The sequence below is a fragment of the Microtus oregoni genome, unplaced genomic scaffold (assembly GCF_018167655.1).
Source record: "Microtus oregoni isolate MIOR12 unplaced genomic scaffold, Mior012 000002F_ref0000024, whole genome shotgun sequence".
NCBI classification, from domain to species: Eukaryota; Metazoa; Chordata; class Mammalia; order Rodentia; family Cricetidae; genus Microtus; species Microtus oregoni.
Window position 1 is genome coordinate 11,251,527 of NW_024543061.1, and position 16,305 is coordinate 11,267,831.

Here is a 16,305-nt window from a genome sequence, read left to right on the forward strand (position 1 = left end):
AAAAACAGCAGGAAAGGTAAGGAGAAATGACAATGATTAGCACATATAGTCAAATATATGATATACTGGAAAAAATTGCTTTTAAGAAAATTGTTTTTAATGAATTTAGATTAATGCATGGATCTAACATACATGGGAAGTAGAAAAAGACAAGAACTTCTGAGTAAATTTGGATCATGGGAAACTTGGGGGAGGGTTGAAGGGTAGGGGAGAGGCAGGGAGGGTAGCAGAGAAAAATGTAGAGATCAAGAAAAATCAATTTAAAAAGATTTTAATGGGCAGCATAGTGGTTCACATTCCAAAGACACTTGACACCAATACTGATGTCCAACCTGTTTTATCCCCAGAACTCGAATGAAAAAAATGACAAACAAGTCCAAGTTGTTCTCTAAACTTCACAACTAGGCCATGTCATGTCCACCTAGAAATATGCACACCTGAACACAACACACAAATGCACACTCACATTGACACAGAAAAACTTAATCATCTAAAATGTAGTAAAAAAGGAACAGAAAAAAAAAAGAAGAAATAGACACCAGTAAGGAAGTAAGAAACTACTCTAGAATCTGGATAATTAGGAAACATATTTTGCCCACAGCTTCCAAAAAAAAAATACAGTTTGTCATCACCACTTCAGCCCAAAGAATCTTATGATGGAAACCAGAACTCCTGACCTATAGAAAGATAAATTCTTCACATTCAAGTAACAGAGTTTGTGGTATTTATTACAGAAGGAAAAGAAAGACAAAATTGAGTTCTCCTTTGAATTTTCATGTACAGGGTTTTCATACCATAAGAAGAAGAGACACTGAATCTATTATATCTTGCCCAGCTCTGACAACATTTTGATCATAGTTTCAAGCTCACTGTCTCCCAGGCAGAAAGAAGCGTACAGGTGCAGGGCAGCCTGTGGTGCAGGCAGCTGTTGAGATTCTCAAGAAGTTTTTGTTGGAGGCTGAAGCACTGTGGGAGGATCCTCATTACTTTGCATACAGTAGTAATCTGCAAGATCTTCAGCCTGGACACCACTGATGGTGAGAGTGAAATCTGTCTCAGAACCACTGCCTATGAAGCGATCAGGGACCCCAGTGTGCCGAGTGGATGCATAGTAGATTAACAGTTTAGGAGACTGCCCTGGCTTCTGCTGGTACCAGCTCAAGAAGTTTTTGTTGTAGGCACTGTCAAAAAGACTCTGACTGGACTTGCAGCTGATGGTGACCTTTTCTCCTAATGATACAGCCATGGAGGATGGAGACTGGGTCATCACAATACCTGCACAGGCACCTTTAATAAGGAACACAAAATGAAGATTCATAATATGCAAACACAGAATATAGTAACAGCTGAAGTTCATCATTTAATAAACTTGCAGTGTCACCTTGTCAGTGTATATCTCACAAAATACTATAAGAAATATCATGGACTAGCACACTATGTAAGTTTCTTATATATAAAGAATTGACTCTAAAAAGATTATACTACTTTTAAATTTCTCACCAGACACCCAGAGCAGCAGGGACATGAGGACCTGTGTCTGTGACTCCATCTTGCTCCTCCTGCCTATCTGATGCAGCTCAGCTCATACTGAAAAAAGTCTGGTTTATAAATTTTGAGCAGCTGGGCTGGCCTGGAGGGGCCATGCAAAGCATAAGGAAATGTCTGAGCAGTGTGTGTGAGTGGCTAGTGACAAACAACAGACAAAAATAGCACCATGGGAAGAATGAATGATCACTGAAAGACATCATCTTATAGTTCTCCAACAGAAATCTAATAGGTACTGTAAGAACTAATTTGTGTTAAAATCCAAGTCATTTTAAGCAGTTTCCCTTTGCAGAAATGTTAGGAAAGCAATCTCAGTTTAATGGCACTAGACAAATTGTAAAATATGTTTAAAAATTTACAACAGCAAAAGGAACTTAGAGTAAGAAAACATGAGGTAAATGAAATGATGGGTGCAGTGAAGAAAAGAGGAATAGTATGAGAAAGAGAATTGAGGTTAATTGGGTTTGCTATCATTCACATGTAAAGTCAATCATGAGGACTGAACATTGAGCTCCAGATTCCAGACTAAACATAAAATATAAACAAAGATCAGCCAAGAATTCATTCTGTGGAAATCGTGGGGGAAATTAAGATTGAGATGAGAGAAGCTTTCATCTCAAGGCAATGGTAAACACAGCAGGATCCAAGAAATATCCTCCATACAACATCGGGAAAATGAAACAGAACTCTAAATTTGGGAAGACAGAAAAGGAAAAAAATTGAACTGGATTTCTTCAAGTAGTCATGGCTGTAGACCAACACTGTCAAGAGAGTTTATTTCAGAAATGCATATTCTAGAATAATCTAGAAGTCAGCCATATTGAAAGTAGGTGAAAATGGTCCTGTTGATATAGTGAACAGGTAAAATCCTCTCCAGAAGGAGTTTAGGCCAAATTATATCAAGTGGTTATTTTATTGACACCAATAGACCAGAGCACCAGAGGATGTTGGCATCCTAAGGAATAAAATGTTTCACTATGAATGAAATTTCAGAAGCAATAAAAGAAATCACAAAACCTGCCTGGACTTCAGATTGTTGAACTCTGACAGTATATATAAGAAGGAAATTGCAAACCCAGTGTTATGTGTAAAGTACAAGAAACAGAAAGATAAATAAAGAAAGTATCATGGTAATAAGTCAATATTCATGTGCAACCCCAGAACTGAAGAGACATAAACAGTAGGATTATGTACTTGAAGCCCACCTAGGGTACAAGTTCCATCCAGCCCAGTCTAATCTGTTCATGGAGACAATCTTTCAAAAATGTGTCTTATCAATCAAGTGGTTACAAGGCAGCCCATGACATTTGATATCCAAGACAAAGTAGTTATCTGATGTTAAGGTTTTAGCAATAAATCAAGATTATTATTGACAACTAAATATGCATTTAAGTAACTTGCATTTCCCTTTTATTTTGAATTAATTATATGATTTCATACATCAAGTTTTCATGTACAAAATGTTAAATTATTTCTAATAAGCATATTCAGATCTCCTCTGTTTAACTGCTAACATGCCATAGTAAAATAAAAACAAGGAGCATGAGGATAAGGAAGTTCCCAATTTCAAGATCAAGAATAAGATTGATGAGTAAATGCCCCAATCAATGTCTAATAAGTTGTGCTATGCTCTGGATCTTTGATAAATTTTGTATTTTGCTTTGTGACAGCTGCAGTGAGCTCAAATTGTGCTTTCAAGTCATTAACTGATGCTCATTCAGATTGGACATATGGAGACAGAGGGGTGGTTGTATGGAATTCTTCAGCCAGTAGCCTCTAAGTTACCTGCCCACTTGGGCATAGCCTTTTATACTATAAATGCCAATGTAAAGCATGTGCTCCCTCTCTCTTCCAGCTACTGAATTCCCATTCAAGCAAAGGACTGTGATCTGTGACTCTACCCCTAAATAAAAAACCCTTTATTATATTAAATTCTGAGCTAGGGTGGTATTTTTTTCTTATCATTCCTATTCATCTGGTGTCCAATGTGTATGTATGCTCAGGGATCTTTTTGGGTAAAAAGGGAGGAAATTGGATGGAATAATAGATTAGTGTGTGCTTATTCACAGTAATAATAATAGTGAATAATAGAGTGAATACTTGTGAGCTATTATTAATAGGCAATTTACAATGGTATAGATTCTTCTACATTGGTACAAACATAGATAATATTGAATATGTTACTTATTTTTGTCTACAATATTTGTATAGCTAGGCAAAGTTATTTTGTCATATTGTATGCATGTATGCTTCTACCTCTGCTTAAAGAATTTTGTATATAGATACATTTTGAGGTCATTGTCCGCATTTGTTGCACAGTTGTTTAATGATTGTTTAATATTCTAATACAAAGTCTTAGTCTTTAAGATATATATATATATATATATATATAAAGAATTCTCCATGTTTGCCATACTTATAGTTACACTAATCAGGTTCTTTAGATACTTAGAGATTGCATTCTGCATAGATAGGTGATCTTCAACCACTTCAAAGAGCTGTAGAATATGACATTAAAATAACTTAGGGTTATGTTGATGTGAGATACAATTGCTCCTGGAAGCCCCAATCTGTTCCCGAGAGAATGTTGAACACCTAAGACACTCTACTTGGAATTTGTTTTCTTCTTGTCAAAACTGGCCTTTGGGCAAGGAACTGCCCATGCATCAACTACCAACAAAATTCATGATGTCCAAGCAGGACACGTAGGATACAAGATAAAAGACTGTTAAATCCTTTCAAGACAGGGTAAGATTCCTAAACCACTGACAAGATATGGTATCTTAAAATGGATAAACAGGACTGTCAAATCTTGCCAAGACAGGTAAGACGATTTTAAAAAAATTGCCTTCTCCAAAAATGGTTTGTAAGTTACTTTAGGCTTTAGGCCAAGTTGGTTGCTACAACATTGCAAATAAGACTTTGGGTGATGGTCCAGGTAGCCAGTTGTCTCTGTCATTTGTTGCAAATTTTGGGAGATGCTTGATTGCATTTCCTGCCTACTCAAGTAATATTATTTCCTTTCTTGGGTCTTCTTAAGGTTTGAAGACTAGAGTGTCATAGTTACTCTCCTCTCATGACTTGGCCAAGATATTTATAATCCATGACTTAGACACCTTAGGATAGGATAATGATTGAAGCATTGAACGTTAGCAATAACCTGGAGCCCCTGAAAATGCCACACGTATGTAAGGGCAAAGACTGTTGGGAGTAATTGGTGTACATCCTTAGTGGTGCCACTGCAGCTGAGATGACTCGGTGGGTAATCAAGTGCTGCTGCACAGATCCTGAGTTCAGCATCCATGAACAATGCTGAGCATGGCAGCGCATGTAACTCGAATGCTTTGGAGCCAGAGACAGGCAGGTCCTGGAGCTTCCTGGCCAGCTAGTCTAGCCAAATACCATTCCATGTTCAGAGAGAGACCCTGTCTCAGCAGCAAAGGTGGAATGCAACTGAGGAAGCTATAGGTAACTTCTGGCCTCTACATGTGCACATAGGAAAGTGGACATAAAGTAGTACCGCTTCTGTTGTATATTCCTGACTCTTTGTTTTTCAAGACAGGGCTTCTCTGTAACTGTGGAGCCTGTCTTGGAACTCACTCTTTAGGCGAGGCTGACCTTTAACTCTGAGAAATCTGCCTATATCTGCCTCCCTGGAGTACTGGAGTTAAAGGCATGTGCTTTAATAACAAAAAAATTGGATTTAATGTTTTCTTTGATCAATGAGTCTATTTCCTCTACAGTATCTTAAACACCTGAGATTCTTTCTGCTACCTAATATGTTCTGTTGGTCATAATTTTCTCTATAGTTTCTGTTCATTTGCCTTGATTTTCTATATCCAGAATTCCCTTGTTTTGTGTTTTCTTTATTGCCTCTATTTATGTTTCTAGTCTTGAACTGATTGCTTTGCCTGTTTGATTTTTTCCTTGGTTTTCTTGGGTTTCTTTGAGGGATTTATTAATTTCTTCCAAGTTTGATTGTCTGTTTCTCCATTGTTTAAGGGAGTTTTACATTTCCTCTTTCATAAAGTCATTTTTTTTAAAATAGGGTCATTGTTTAAAGTAATTTTCTTCTGCTTTTTATGGGTTAGGATGATTAAGTCTTCCTGTCATGTGATAACTGGATTCTGGTGTTACCATGATGCTTTCTAGATTTTTGGATGAATTCTTATGTTGGTGTCTACCCATCTCTTTCTTCAAATGAAGCTGGCAGTGTCTTTATGTTTTGCTTCAATCCTAGCAGTAGCTGTCTAAGTGTTTGGGAATTTTTCTTGGTCTGATATGTACTTTCAATATCTATGTCTCAAGAAGCCTCTGAAGTCTCTCTAAACCTGCTACCTTGGACTTCTCTCCTGGTTTTCTTTCTTGGTCTTCTATTGGTACCTTTAGTATTGAAACAAGCTCTTAGTCCCTCAGTATTGGAACTATCTGTGTTTCGGAGTTCCATAAAGGTTGCAGGAGGATAGGTGAATTTAGGGGTGCAGTGCGGCTAGAGGCTTTGAGGGTCAGGTGCGTGGACTTTGGTAATATGGAAGTCTACCTGCAGGGAAATATCCTGCTGGCTGTCTAGAAAAGCCAAGAAAGTTGGAGTTGGAGGAGGGACCTGTGGTTTTGTCCGACTGTGGAGATCCTACAGAGTGGGGTATCTGCCATATGGCTGTTCACTTACCTCTTAATTCCACTCAGTATTGGGCCAAAATGTGTTTCCGAGTTCCACTGAGGTTGCAAGGAGATATATGAGCTTGGGGATGGGGTGGGGCTTGTCTAGAATTTCTTAATTTTTTAAGACTGAGACCGTGGCTTAAAATGATGTCTGTTTTTAAGAAGGATGATGGGATTATTTGAATGGTGTGTGTGTGTGTGTATTACATGTATATATGATAGATGGGACATATTTTATATGTCATGGTGGTCATTCACTTCTTGTGTAGTTTAACTCAAAAATTTCTCTGGTTATTTTCAGTTTGAATGTAAAAAAACAAGCAGAGTGCTAAAATTACCATCTGCTATTGTATCAGGAAAAATTTTACCTTCTATGTCCGTTTTATATGTTGGTTGCCTGTTTCCTTGCTGTCCACTGGCCACAAGTCCATGAAGACAAAAGTGCAGAAGCAGCAACAGAGAGTTTGGATGGATGACCTATGAATATGATGGAAATATCCTTCTTCTGAAAAAAAAACTTTGTGAGAAAGCCCAACTTCGTTCCAGAGTGAGAGGAGATGTAATGGATGTTTACAGTGGTGGGGGCATCACATAATTTGTATCAAACAGCATAATCCTGTCATAAAGCTCCTAATTCAAGTCTTAGTTATCACCTGTAAAACCACAACCTTACCACAATATCTAAAAGGAAGAACTTAATGTAACCAGGGAAGGGTAGCAGGAGTATATGTCCTTAAGGGTAACTGGACTGCCTCTGGATAGATTGACAAATGTAGCACATTGAAAAATGGCAATTTATAAATGTTGAAACCGGTGTTAGAATGAGGTGCTTAATATAACTTGATCCTCAACTATTTTTGAATTATCTGTTTTACAGTGTTGGATATACTATAATCCTTTTCTGATAGTCATGGTTCATCTATTGTTTACATGACAGAAACATTTTTCAGTACTCTCATGATTGAAACACTCTATTTCTATGTGCATACTGTTTTATACTCTCTTCTATAGTGCTGTCTTCATGGTCATGAAATACCTGAGGTTGTGATTTTCTTGTAATGTCCTTATTTCTCCCTCATTTGAAAAATACAATTTTGCTGGGAATAGCTCATTTAATTGGCAATTACATACTACCAGCTTCCTAAATATATCGGTACATGTTTTCTGAACTCTAAGGCTTTGAATGAGGATTCAGATGTCATTCTGATGTGTTTGTCTTTGTATTTGAATTCGCATTTTTAACTATATCTTTTGATGCTGATTCTTTACTTTGTTTTATTTTGTAGATAATAAGCAAAATGTATGACTTGGAAATGTTCTTTAGTTCTATTTGTTTCTAGAACTAAATGTCCTTTTATAATTGCCGTTAATTTGTAGATTTATACAATGGGAAAAAAGCATCTTCAAAAAAAATGGTGCTTGCATAACTTGATGTCAATATGTAGAAAAATGCAAATAGTGACACATCCATCCATATACACAAAACTCAAGTTCAAATGGAACAAAGACATCAACATCTATTCACTATGATAAAACTCTTAGAAGAGAAAGGGAAAAGTAACCTTGAGTACATTGGCACAGGAGACCACTTCCTAAATATAAGACCAATAGCACAGACAGAGAGAGCAAAAATTAAAAAAATGGTACCTCCTGAAACTGAGAAGCTTCTTCAACACAAAGGACACAGTAATTAAGACAAACTCACTGTTAACTGATTGGCAAACCACGCATCAGAGTGAGCATTGATCTCCAAAATATATATCTCATGAAACTAGACATCAAAATTCCAAATAATCCAATTAGATAACAGGGTACAAAACTAAACAGAGAACTGTCAAGAGAAGAATTGAAGATAGCCAAAAGACAGTTAAGGAAATCTTTAACATCCTTAGCCATCAGGGAAATGTAAATCAAAACAACCCTGAGATATCATTTTACACCAGTCAAAATGGCTAAGATCAAAAACACCAATGATAGCTTATCCTGGAGAGGATTCAGAGTAAGGGGAACACTCCTCCATTTCATGTGTGAGAACAAATTGTACAGCCCCTTTGGAAGTCAGTATGGCTGATTCTATGAAAATTGAGAACTGATATACCTTAAGACCCATCAATATCACTCTTAGGCATATACCAAAGGAAGCACAAATTAATATCCCAAGGACATTTTCTCAACTGATTTCATAACAGCCTTACTTATAATAGCCAGTGCCTGGAAACAACCTAGGTGCTCCTCAACCAAAGTATGGATAAAGAAAATATGGTACATTTACACAATGGAGTACTTACTACCAGTGGTTAAAAAAAAACTAATATTTTGAAATTTCTATGCAAATGGATAGAACTAGGAATAAAACATCCTGAATGAGTAAACCCAAACCCAGAAAGACAAACATGGTATGTATTCACTCTTAAGTGGACATTAGATATAATTCAAAGGATAACCAACCTATAGTCCATGACCACATAGAAGCTAGGTAACAAGGAGAACCCTAAGGGAAACATACATGTATCCACCTTGGAAGGCAAAATAGACAAAAGCTCCTGAAAAATTTAGGATCATGGGGCAGAAGTGAAAGGATGGCAGAGTGAGAAGGGAATAGGGAAGGTAGGAGGTGAACATGAGGAAACAGGTTGTTCAAGATTGGGGAAGGGCAGAGAGGAAGAACAAGGAAAGATATCTTGATTGTGGGAGCCATTACTGGGCTATCATGAAACCTGGTACCAGGGAAATTTCCAGGAATCCACAAGGGTAAACCCTGTAAAGATCCTAAGCAAGAGTGGAGATACTGCCTAAAACTGGTCAGTCCCTGCAGCCAGATTAATGACTATTTTCATCATAAAGCCATCACCCAGTAACTTATGGAAACAGATGCAGAGATCCACAGCTAAGTACTAGACCAAGATTCCAGAGATCAGTCAAAGTGAGAAAAACAATAATATCAGTAAAGGGGTCAAGACCACAATGTGCATACCGACAGAAACAACTGATCTGAGCTAGTGGGAGTTGACTGACTGTGGACTGATTATACAGGAGAACCTGTATAATAGGCCCTCTGAATATTGGTGACCTTTGTGTGGTTTGGGCATTCTGTGGGGCCAATAGCTGTGGGGTGAGAATTTATCCCTATTGCTTGAAGTGGCTTTCTGGAGCCCATGATTTTTGGAGGGATACTTTGCCCAACCTAAATATAGGGGGAAGCCTTGGGACTCCCTTAAAGTAATGAGTCAGTCTATGTTGACTCTGCATGGGAAGTCTTACCTTCTCTGAGGAGTAGATGGAGGTGGGTGGTGGGATTGTGGGGGAGCCGGAGGAGGGAAAGAGTGAGAAGTGGGATAAGTATGAAAAATGAGAAAAGATCATTTCAAAAAGATAAATTAAAATAAAAATTTGAGTACAAAAATTTGTTTCAATTAAAGATTTTAAGGGACAGAATGATGTATCAGATGGCAAAGACACTTGGAACCAAGCATGATGTTATACCTGACTTTCAGCCCCAGACCCAAATGACACAAAAACTATCATGTGCAAGTGTTTTCTAATGTCCACAACTTTGCAATGCCAAATTTGTACCTAGAAACATGCCACACAGACAAACAAATGTACACTCACAAGGACACAGAAAACATTACTCAATTAACTAAAATGTAATAAAAAGTAAAAGAATTTATGGAAAGGGAAAGAAAAGAAAACAGAAGAAATGAACCCCAGTAAGGAAATAAGAAAACACCACATAATTCAGTAAAAGAGCAGAAAACATTTTTCCTAGAGCTTCCAAAACTTTTACATTCATCATTACTTCTGCCCATAGAGTCTTACATTTGATACTGTAAGTACAGAACTGTAAAAATAAATCCCTCATATTCAAACAGCAGAGCATGTGTTAATGTGTTACAGAAGGAATAGAAAGATAATACTAAGTTATTTTTACATTTTCATTTAAAGGCTTTTTCATACCTAAAGACATAAGAGACATTGAGCCCATTATTTTTCCTGGGCTTGTCATTTTTTTTTACCACTGTTTGAACAGAACAGTCTCAGGCAGAAACAGGAAGTATGCAGGTCCAGGGCTGTGTAGGGCAGGCAGCTGGTGAGAATCTCAGAGAGGTTTTTGTTCAAGGCTGAAGCACTGTGGGAGGAGTGCTATAATACTGCTGACAGTAATAATCTGCCAGGTCTTCAGACTGAACACTGCTGATGGTGAGAGTGAAATCTGTTCCAGATCCACTGCCTGTGAAGCGATCAGGGACCCCAGTGTACCGATTGGATGCCAAGTAGATCAGTAGTTTAGGAGCCTGCCCTGGTTTCTGCTGGTACCAAGCCAAGCGGTTATAGCTACCAACTAAAAGACTCTGACTGGACTTGCAGCTGATGGTGACCTTCTCTCCTACTGACACAGCCAGGGAGGATGGAGACTGAGTCATCACAATATCTGCACAGGCACCTGCAATCAGCAATAGAAATGATGATGCATAATATTAAAAAAATATAGTAACAGTTAAAATTTGTCATTTAGGATTTGTGTAATATAATATTGTCTGAGTATTATTGTGTAAGTCATAATCTCTCACAGCACACACTGTAAATTTCTTGTATACAAAGAATTGACTACAAAAAGATTATAATACTTTAGAATTTCTCACCAGACACCAAGAGTAGCAGAGATATGAGAACCTGGGTTTCTGACATCATGTTGCTCCCCCTGCCTGTCTGATGTAGCTCAGTTCTAACTGAAAAGGCTTGGGTTATAAATTCTAGATCTTTGGCCTGTGCTTGTGTGGTCCATGCAAATCAGTTAGCAAATACATAAGGAAATGTGTGGGCGTGTATATGAGTGGCTGGTGTTAATCAACAACACTCAAACAGAAATCTATTAGAGACTCTAATAACTACTTTGGTTTAAAGTCCACAACATTTTTAAATCAGTTTGTTTTGTAAAAATGGTAGAAAAGCTACCTAAAATTAACAATACTATGGAAATGATAAAAAATGTTCAAAATTACAACAAAAGAAACTTAGAGTAAGAATAAATTCAATAAAAGAAATATATGGTGGAAGAAGTAAATGAAGAAAGGCAGAAAGAGAGAGAGAGAATTTGTTCATTTTCTCCTACCTTTAAAACCATACATATATAGAGAACAATGAACAGTTCCATTGATATTGTGCTCCAGTTTTCAGACTAAACAAACAGCAGCTCAGAGTTCACTCTGTGTAAATCTTAGATAGCATTAAGATTGAGATAAAAGAATCTTAAATATCAAGAAATGGTACGCTCTGAAGAAACAAACAAGTATCATCGGCACAATGATAAGGGAACTGAAACAAGATGATAAATTTTGGAAAATAGAAGAGGAAGAAAATAAACTTGATTTATTTTCAAATAGTCATTGCTGTAGACCAATACTTACGAAGACTGTTTATTTCATAATGCAGATTCTAAGATAATTTACAAATTAGTGGTATTGAAAGTAGATGAAAATGGTCTTGCTGACATACTGAAAACTATAAATACCTCTTGAGAAGGGAACACAATCATCCTAAATCAAGCAATAATTTGATAGAGATCAATAGACCACAGCACCAGAGCTGATGCTATATGAAGAAAAGATGTTTGAGTATGAATGAAAATCAGAAGCAATAACAGAAATCACAGAACATGCTTGGACTTCTCGTTGGTGAAATCTGAAATAACGTATAAGAAGTAAATTATAAACCTAGTATTATGTATAAAGTACAAGAAATAGAAATATCAATAAATGAAACATCGTGGCAAGAAGTTGAGTATCATACCTTTAATCTCAGAACTGGAGAGACATAAACAACAGGATTATATATTTGAGGCCAGCCTGGGGTACAAGTTCTAGGCCAATCTAATCTGTGCCTGGAGACAACCTTTCAAAATGTGTTATTAATGAAGTCCTTATGAGACAGTTCAGGTATTTGATATCAAAATCCAAGTAGTTATCTGACATTACCATTTTACAATAAAGCCAAAAATATTATTGAAAATTAAATATACATTTAAGTAACATGCATTTCACATTTATTTTCATTAATTATATAATTTATACTTTTACTTTTCATGTAAAAATATTAAATTATTTCTGATAAGAGTATTCAGATTTCTTTGTCAACTTCTAATACTATAATATGAAGGAGATACGCAACATGTGGATTAAGGAAATTCTCAATCTCAGGTCAAAAATATGACAGATGTGTAACTCTACTCCAATAAGTGTCAAAGAATGTGACAGATAAGTACTTGCCCTGGTCATAATCTAACAAGTTCTGCTGTGCTTCAGATCTTTGTAGAACTTTGTACATTGCTTTGTGACAGCCGCAATAAGATCAGATTGTAGATTCATGTCATTTACTGCTGATCATTCAAACAGAACAGAGAGAGACTGGACTATAGAAATCTGAAGGCTACTTCAGTTAAACATGGATTTTCACAGTATGTAAGGGGAGACCATAGAGAGTACAAGGACAAAATTTTTATGTTCTTTTATATATAGTAGAAAAAGCCAGATTTTCTTTAGTTACTACTTTTCCAACAAATGCAGTTTCCACCCTGTGCATTAGATTCTTTGGGCTGTAATTAAAAGTAAACTAACTGCAAACCTACTGGATGAAAACAACACAGAATAACTTGCTCCCAGCTTTGGAGCCACAAAGTCTGATGTTGATGACCTGGAGCTCCTGGAATACAGCACCCTCTCTCCATGGATGTCACTGTAAATAAGGGTCTAGGGAAGTCATATTCCATTCTCAAACCCAGCATAATGGGGGCTGAGGATTTTGTCATTTATTATGATATAAAAGTCATGGAATCTCAGAAAAGGGGGCTATAGCCTAAAATGCAAACCTCCCTATTAAGAGGGTCTAGCTACTATCATGTTACTTATCTTTGGAATATAATAGACAACTGCATGAAGTTGTAAAAGAAGAAAAAAAATAGAACAACAAGTTACAGCTGAGTTCTGTGCCCTATTGGAAACACAGCTTCACCCAGGCAAAGCCTTATTGGTACTTTCAGCATGGCAATGTGGAGGAAAAGAATAACAGTATCCAATCTCTTATAAATGAGTAGAGAAGGGTGGCAGTAAAGGAAAGTCCTGAATATCAATAACTTGTGCTCTTCTGAAGTTGGCTAGTAAATTCTAGATGATCTTTTATAGCTTGTAGTTTCTTTTCATTTTGGCATTGAGATTGAAACCAAAGCAAAAACATATAAATGACTTCATTTCAATGATGAATTAAAAGGACATCAAGGTATGGAAAACAATAAGGTGTACAAGGGTTTTCCCCAACACTATACACTCTCAACTGGAACCCAAAACCCACAGCAGGATAGCAGTTGACCCGATCCTTGAGACATGGACTAGAGAGGCTGCTTCCTGGGCACTGTCAAACTGCTTTTAAAGGTGCTTTGGGCAATTTGCCCTGTGGCTAATGTCCCAATATGCAAATAACTTGAGAAAAGTTTGACTTGGTGCTCAAACGACATCTGTACTTGTGTCACCCTATGGCAGTTAGAAATGCAGAGTATTCACTAGAGTATTCTAAGTTGTGTATCTCGGCTGATTTCTTTTGCTTGTCTTTTGTAATTGCTGCATTCTGTTATTTTGAGATTCCATCTGTGCTGTCACTGCACTACTGTAAAGAATGTGGGTAACAGAAGCACGGTGATTCCTAAGAATTAAACTTTTGAAATTTATTTTAAAAAGAAAACACTCATTTGCATTTAATATACCAACTCCAGTTCCCACTTACTCCCATCTTCCACTTCCCTACACCAGCACCCGCACCCCAGCCCCAGTCCATTCCTCAGACAATGTCTGTCTCAGGCAGGAGATCCATGGCGTCTGCCACTCTGCCCTTCTTCCCAGCATTCAGTTCTGTCTTCTCTGCCTACCTAAGTTCTGCCCTATCAGGCCCAAAGCAGTTTCTTTATTCATTAACCAATGAAAGCAAGACATGAACAGAAGAAACTCCTACACGATTTTCCCTTTTCTGTTTAAACAAATACGAAGACTTTAACTTTAACATAGTAAAATTACATAAAACAAAACAGGTATCAAATAAGAATTACAGTTATAATACTTATATTTACTTCATCTTTTATCATAAATAATGAGAACTATAACTATAAATATAAATTATTCAACTTCATCAAAGACTCCAGAAGGATTCAATATTACCTAAGTAAACAGCAAGTGCATTGTAGGCAACTTCTAAAACTCTAGAATTTGCAGAGACATCTCACTGCCTGGACAGTCACTCGCAGTTCTTTTGTATCTTGGGGCATCTTTCTTCAGCCTATAGGCCCATAGTATTGAGCAGACTTTTCCATGAAACTGGAAATTTCTTTTTTTTTTTATTGAGAAAAGGAGAAAAAAAAAACAAGTTTCCACCTCCTCCCAGCCTCCCATTTCCCTCCCCCTCCTCCCCCCTCCGCCCCCTCCTCCCACCCTTCTCCCCCACCCCCCACTCCTTTCCCCCTCCCTCTCCAGTCCAAAGAGCAGTCAGGGTTTTCTGCCCTGCGGTAAGAGCTAGGACCTCCCACCTCCGTCCATATCTAGGAAGGTGAACATCCAAACTGGCTGGGCTCCCACAAAGCCATCACATTACGTAGGATCAAACCCCCGTGCCATTGTCCTTTGCGTCTCATTAGCCCTCATAGTTCGCCATGTTCAGAGAGACCAGTTTTATCCCATGCTTTTTCAGTCACAGTCCAGCTGGTCTTGGTGAGCTCTCAATAGATCAGCTCCACTGTCTCAGTGGGTGGGTGCATCCCTCGTGGTCCCGACTTCTTTGCTCATGTTCTCCCTCCTTCTGCTCCTCATTGGGACTTTGGGAGCTCAGTCCAGTGCTCCAGTGTGGGTCTCTGTCTCTATCTCCATCCATCACCAGATGAAGGTTCTATGATGATATGCAAGATATTCGTCAGTATTGCTCAAGGATAGGGTCATTTCAGGTTCCCTATTCTCAACTGCCCAAGGAACTAACTGGGGACCTCAGCTTGGGCACCTGGGAGCCCCTCTAGGGTCAGGTCTCTTGCCAACCCTAAAGTGGTTCCCTTAACTAAGAATTGTGGTTCCGTGCTCCCCTGTCCAACCTTCCTTTATCCCAATCCTCCTGCTTTCCCAAGGCCCGACCTCCTTCCCTTCTAACTTTTCTCTCCCCATCTCCCCTTACCCCCAACCCACCCCACCCCAAGATCCCAATTTTCTCCCCGGCAATTTTGTCTACTTCCCTTAGCCAAGAGGATAACTATATGTTTTTCCTTGGGTTCCCCTTCTTACTTAGCTTCTTTAGATTCACCTATTGTAGACTCCGTGACCCTTATTTATGGCTAGAAACCAATTATGAGTGAGTACATCCCATGTTCATCTATTTGGGTCTGGGATACCTCACTCAGGATAGTGTTTTCTATTTCCATCCATTTGCATGCAAAATTCGAGAAGTCATTGTTTTTTACCGCTGAGTAGTACTCTAATGTGTAGATATTCCATACTTTCCTCATCCATTCTTCCATTGAAGGGCATCTAGGTTGTTTCCAGGTTCTGGCTATTACAAATAATACTGCTATGAACATAGTTGAACAAATGCTTTTGTCATATGATAGGGCATTTCTTGGGTATATTCCCAAGAGTGGTATTGCTGGGTCCAGTGGTAGGTTGATCCCGAATTTCCTAAGAAACCGAAACAGTGACTTCCATAGTGGTTGCACAAGATTGCATTCCCACCAGCAATGGATAAGGGTACCCCTTCCTCCACAACCTCTCCAGCAAAGGTTATCGTTCTTGTTTTTGACTTTAGCCATTCTCACAGGTGTAAGATGATATCTCAAAGTTGTTTTGATTTGCATTTCCCTGATTGCTAAGGAAGTTGAGCATGACCTTAAGTGTCTTTTGGCCATTTGAACTTCTTCTGTTGAGAATTCTCTGTTCAGATCAGTGCCCCATTTTTTAATTGGGTTAATTAGCATTTTAAAGTCTAGTTTCTTGAGTTCTCTATATATTTTGGAGATCAGACCTGTGTCTGTTGCGGGGTTGGTGAAGATCTTCTCCCAGTCAGTAGGTTGCCTTTGTGTCT

General features: G+C 38.0%; 2 gene segments (V, D, J or C); both read right to left on the reverse strand.

The window, feature by feature from the left end:
• Positions 1-937: 937 nt before the first annotated feature.
• On the reverse strand, positions 938-1,549 carry LOC121433507. The segment is given in 2 exon segments: positions 938-1,287; positions 1,501-1,549. Coding segments are annotated over 2 exon segments (399 nt in total).
• An 8,773-nt stretch (positions 1,550-10,322) lies between these two features.
• LOC121433517 lies at positions 10,323-10,925 on the reverse strand. The segment is given in 2 exon segments: positions 10,323-10,651; positions 10,851-10,925. Coding segments are annotated over 2 exon segments (378 nt in total).
• Between the last annotated feature and the right edge of the window lie 5,380 nt (positions 10,926-16,305).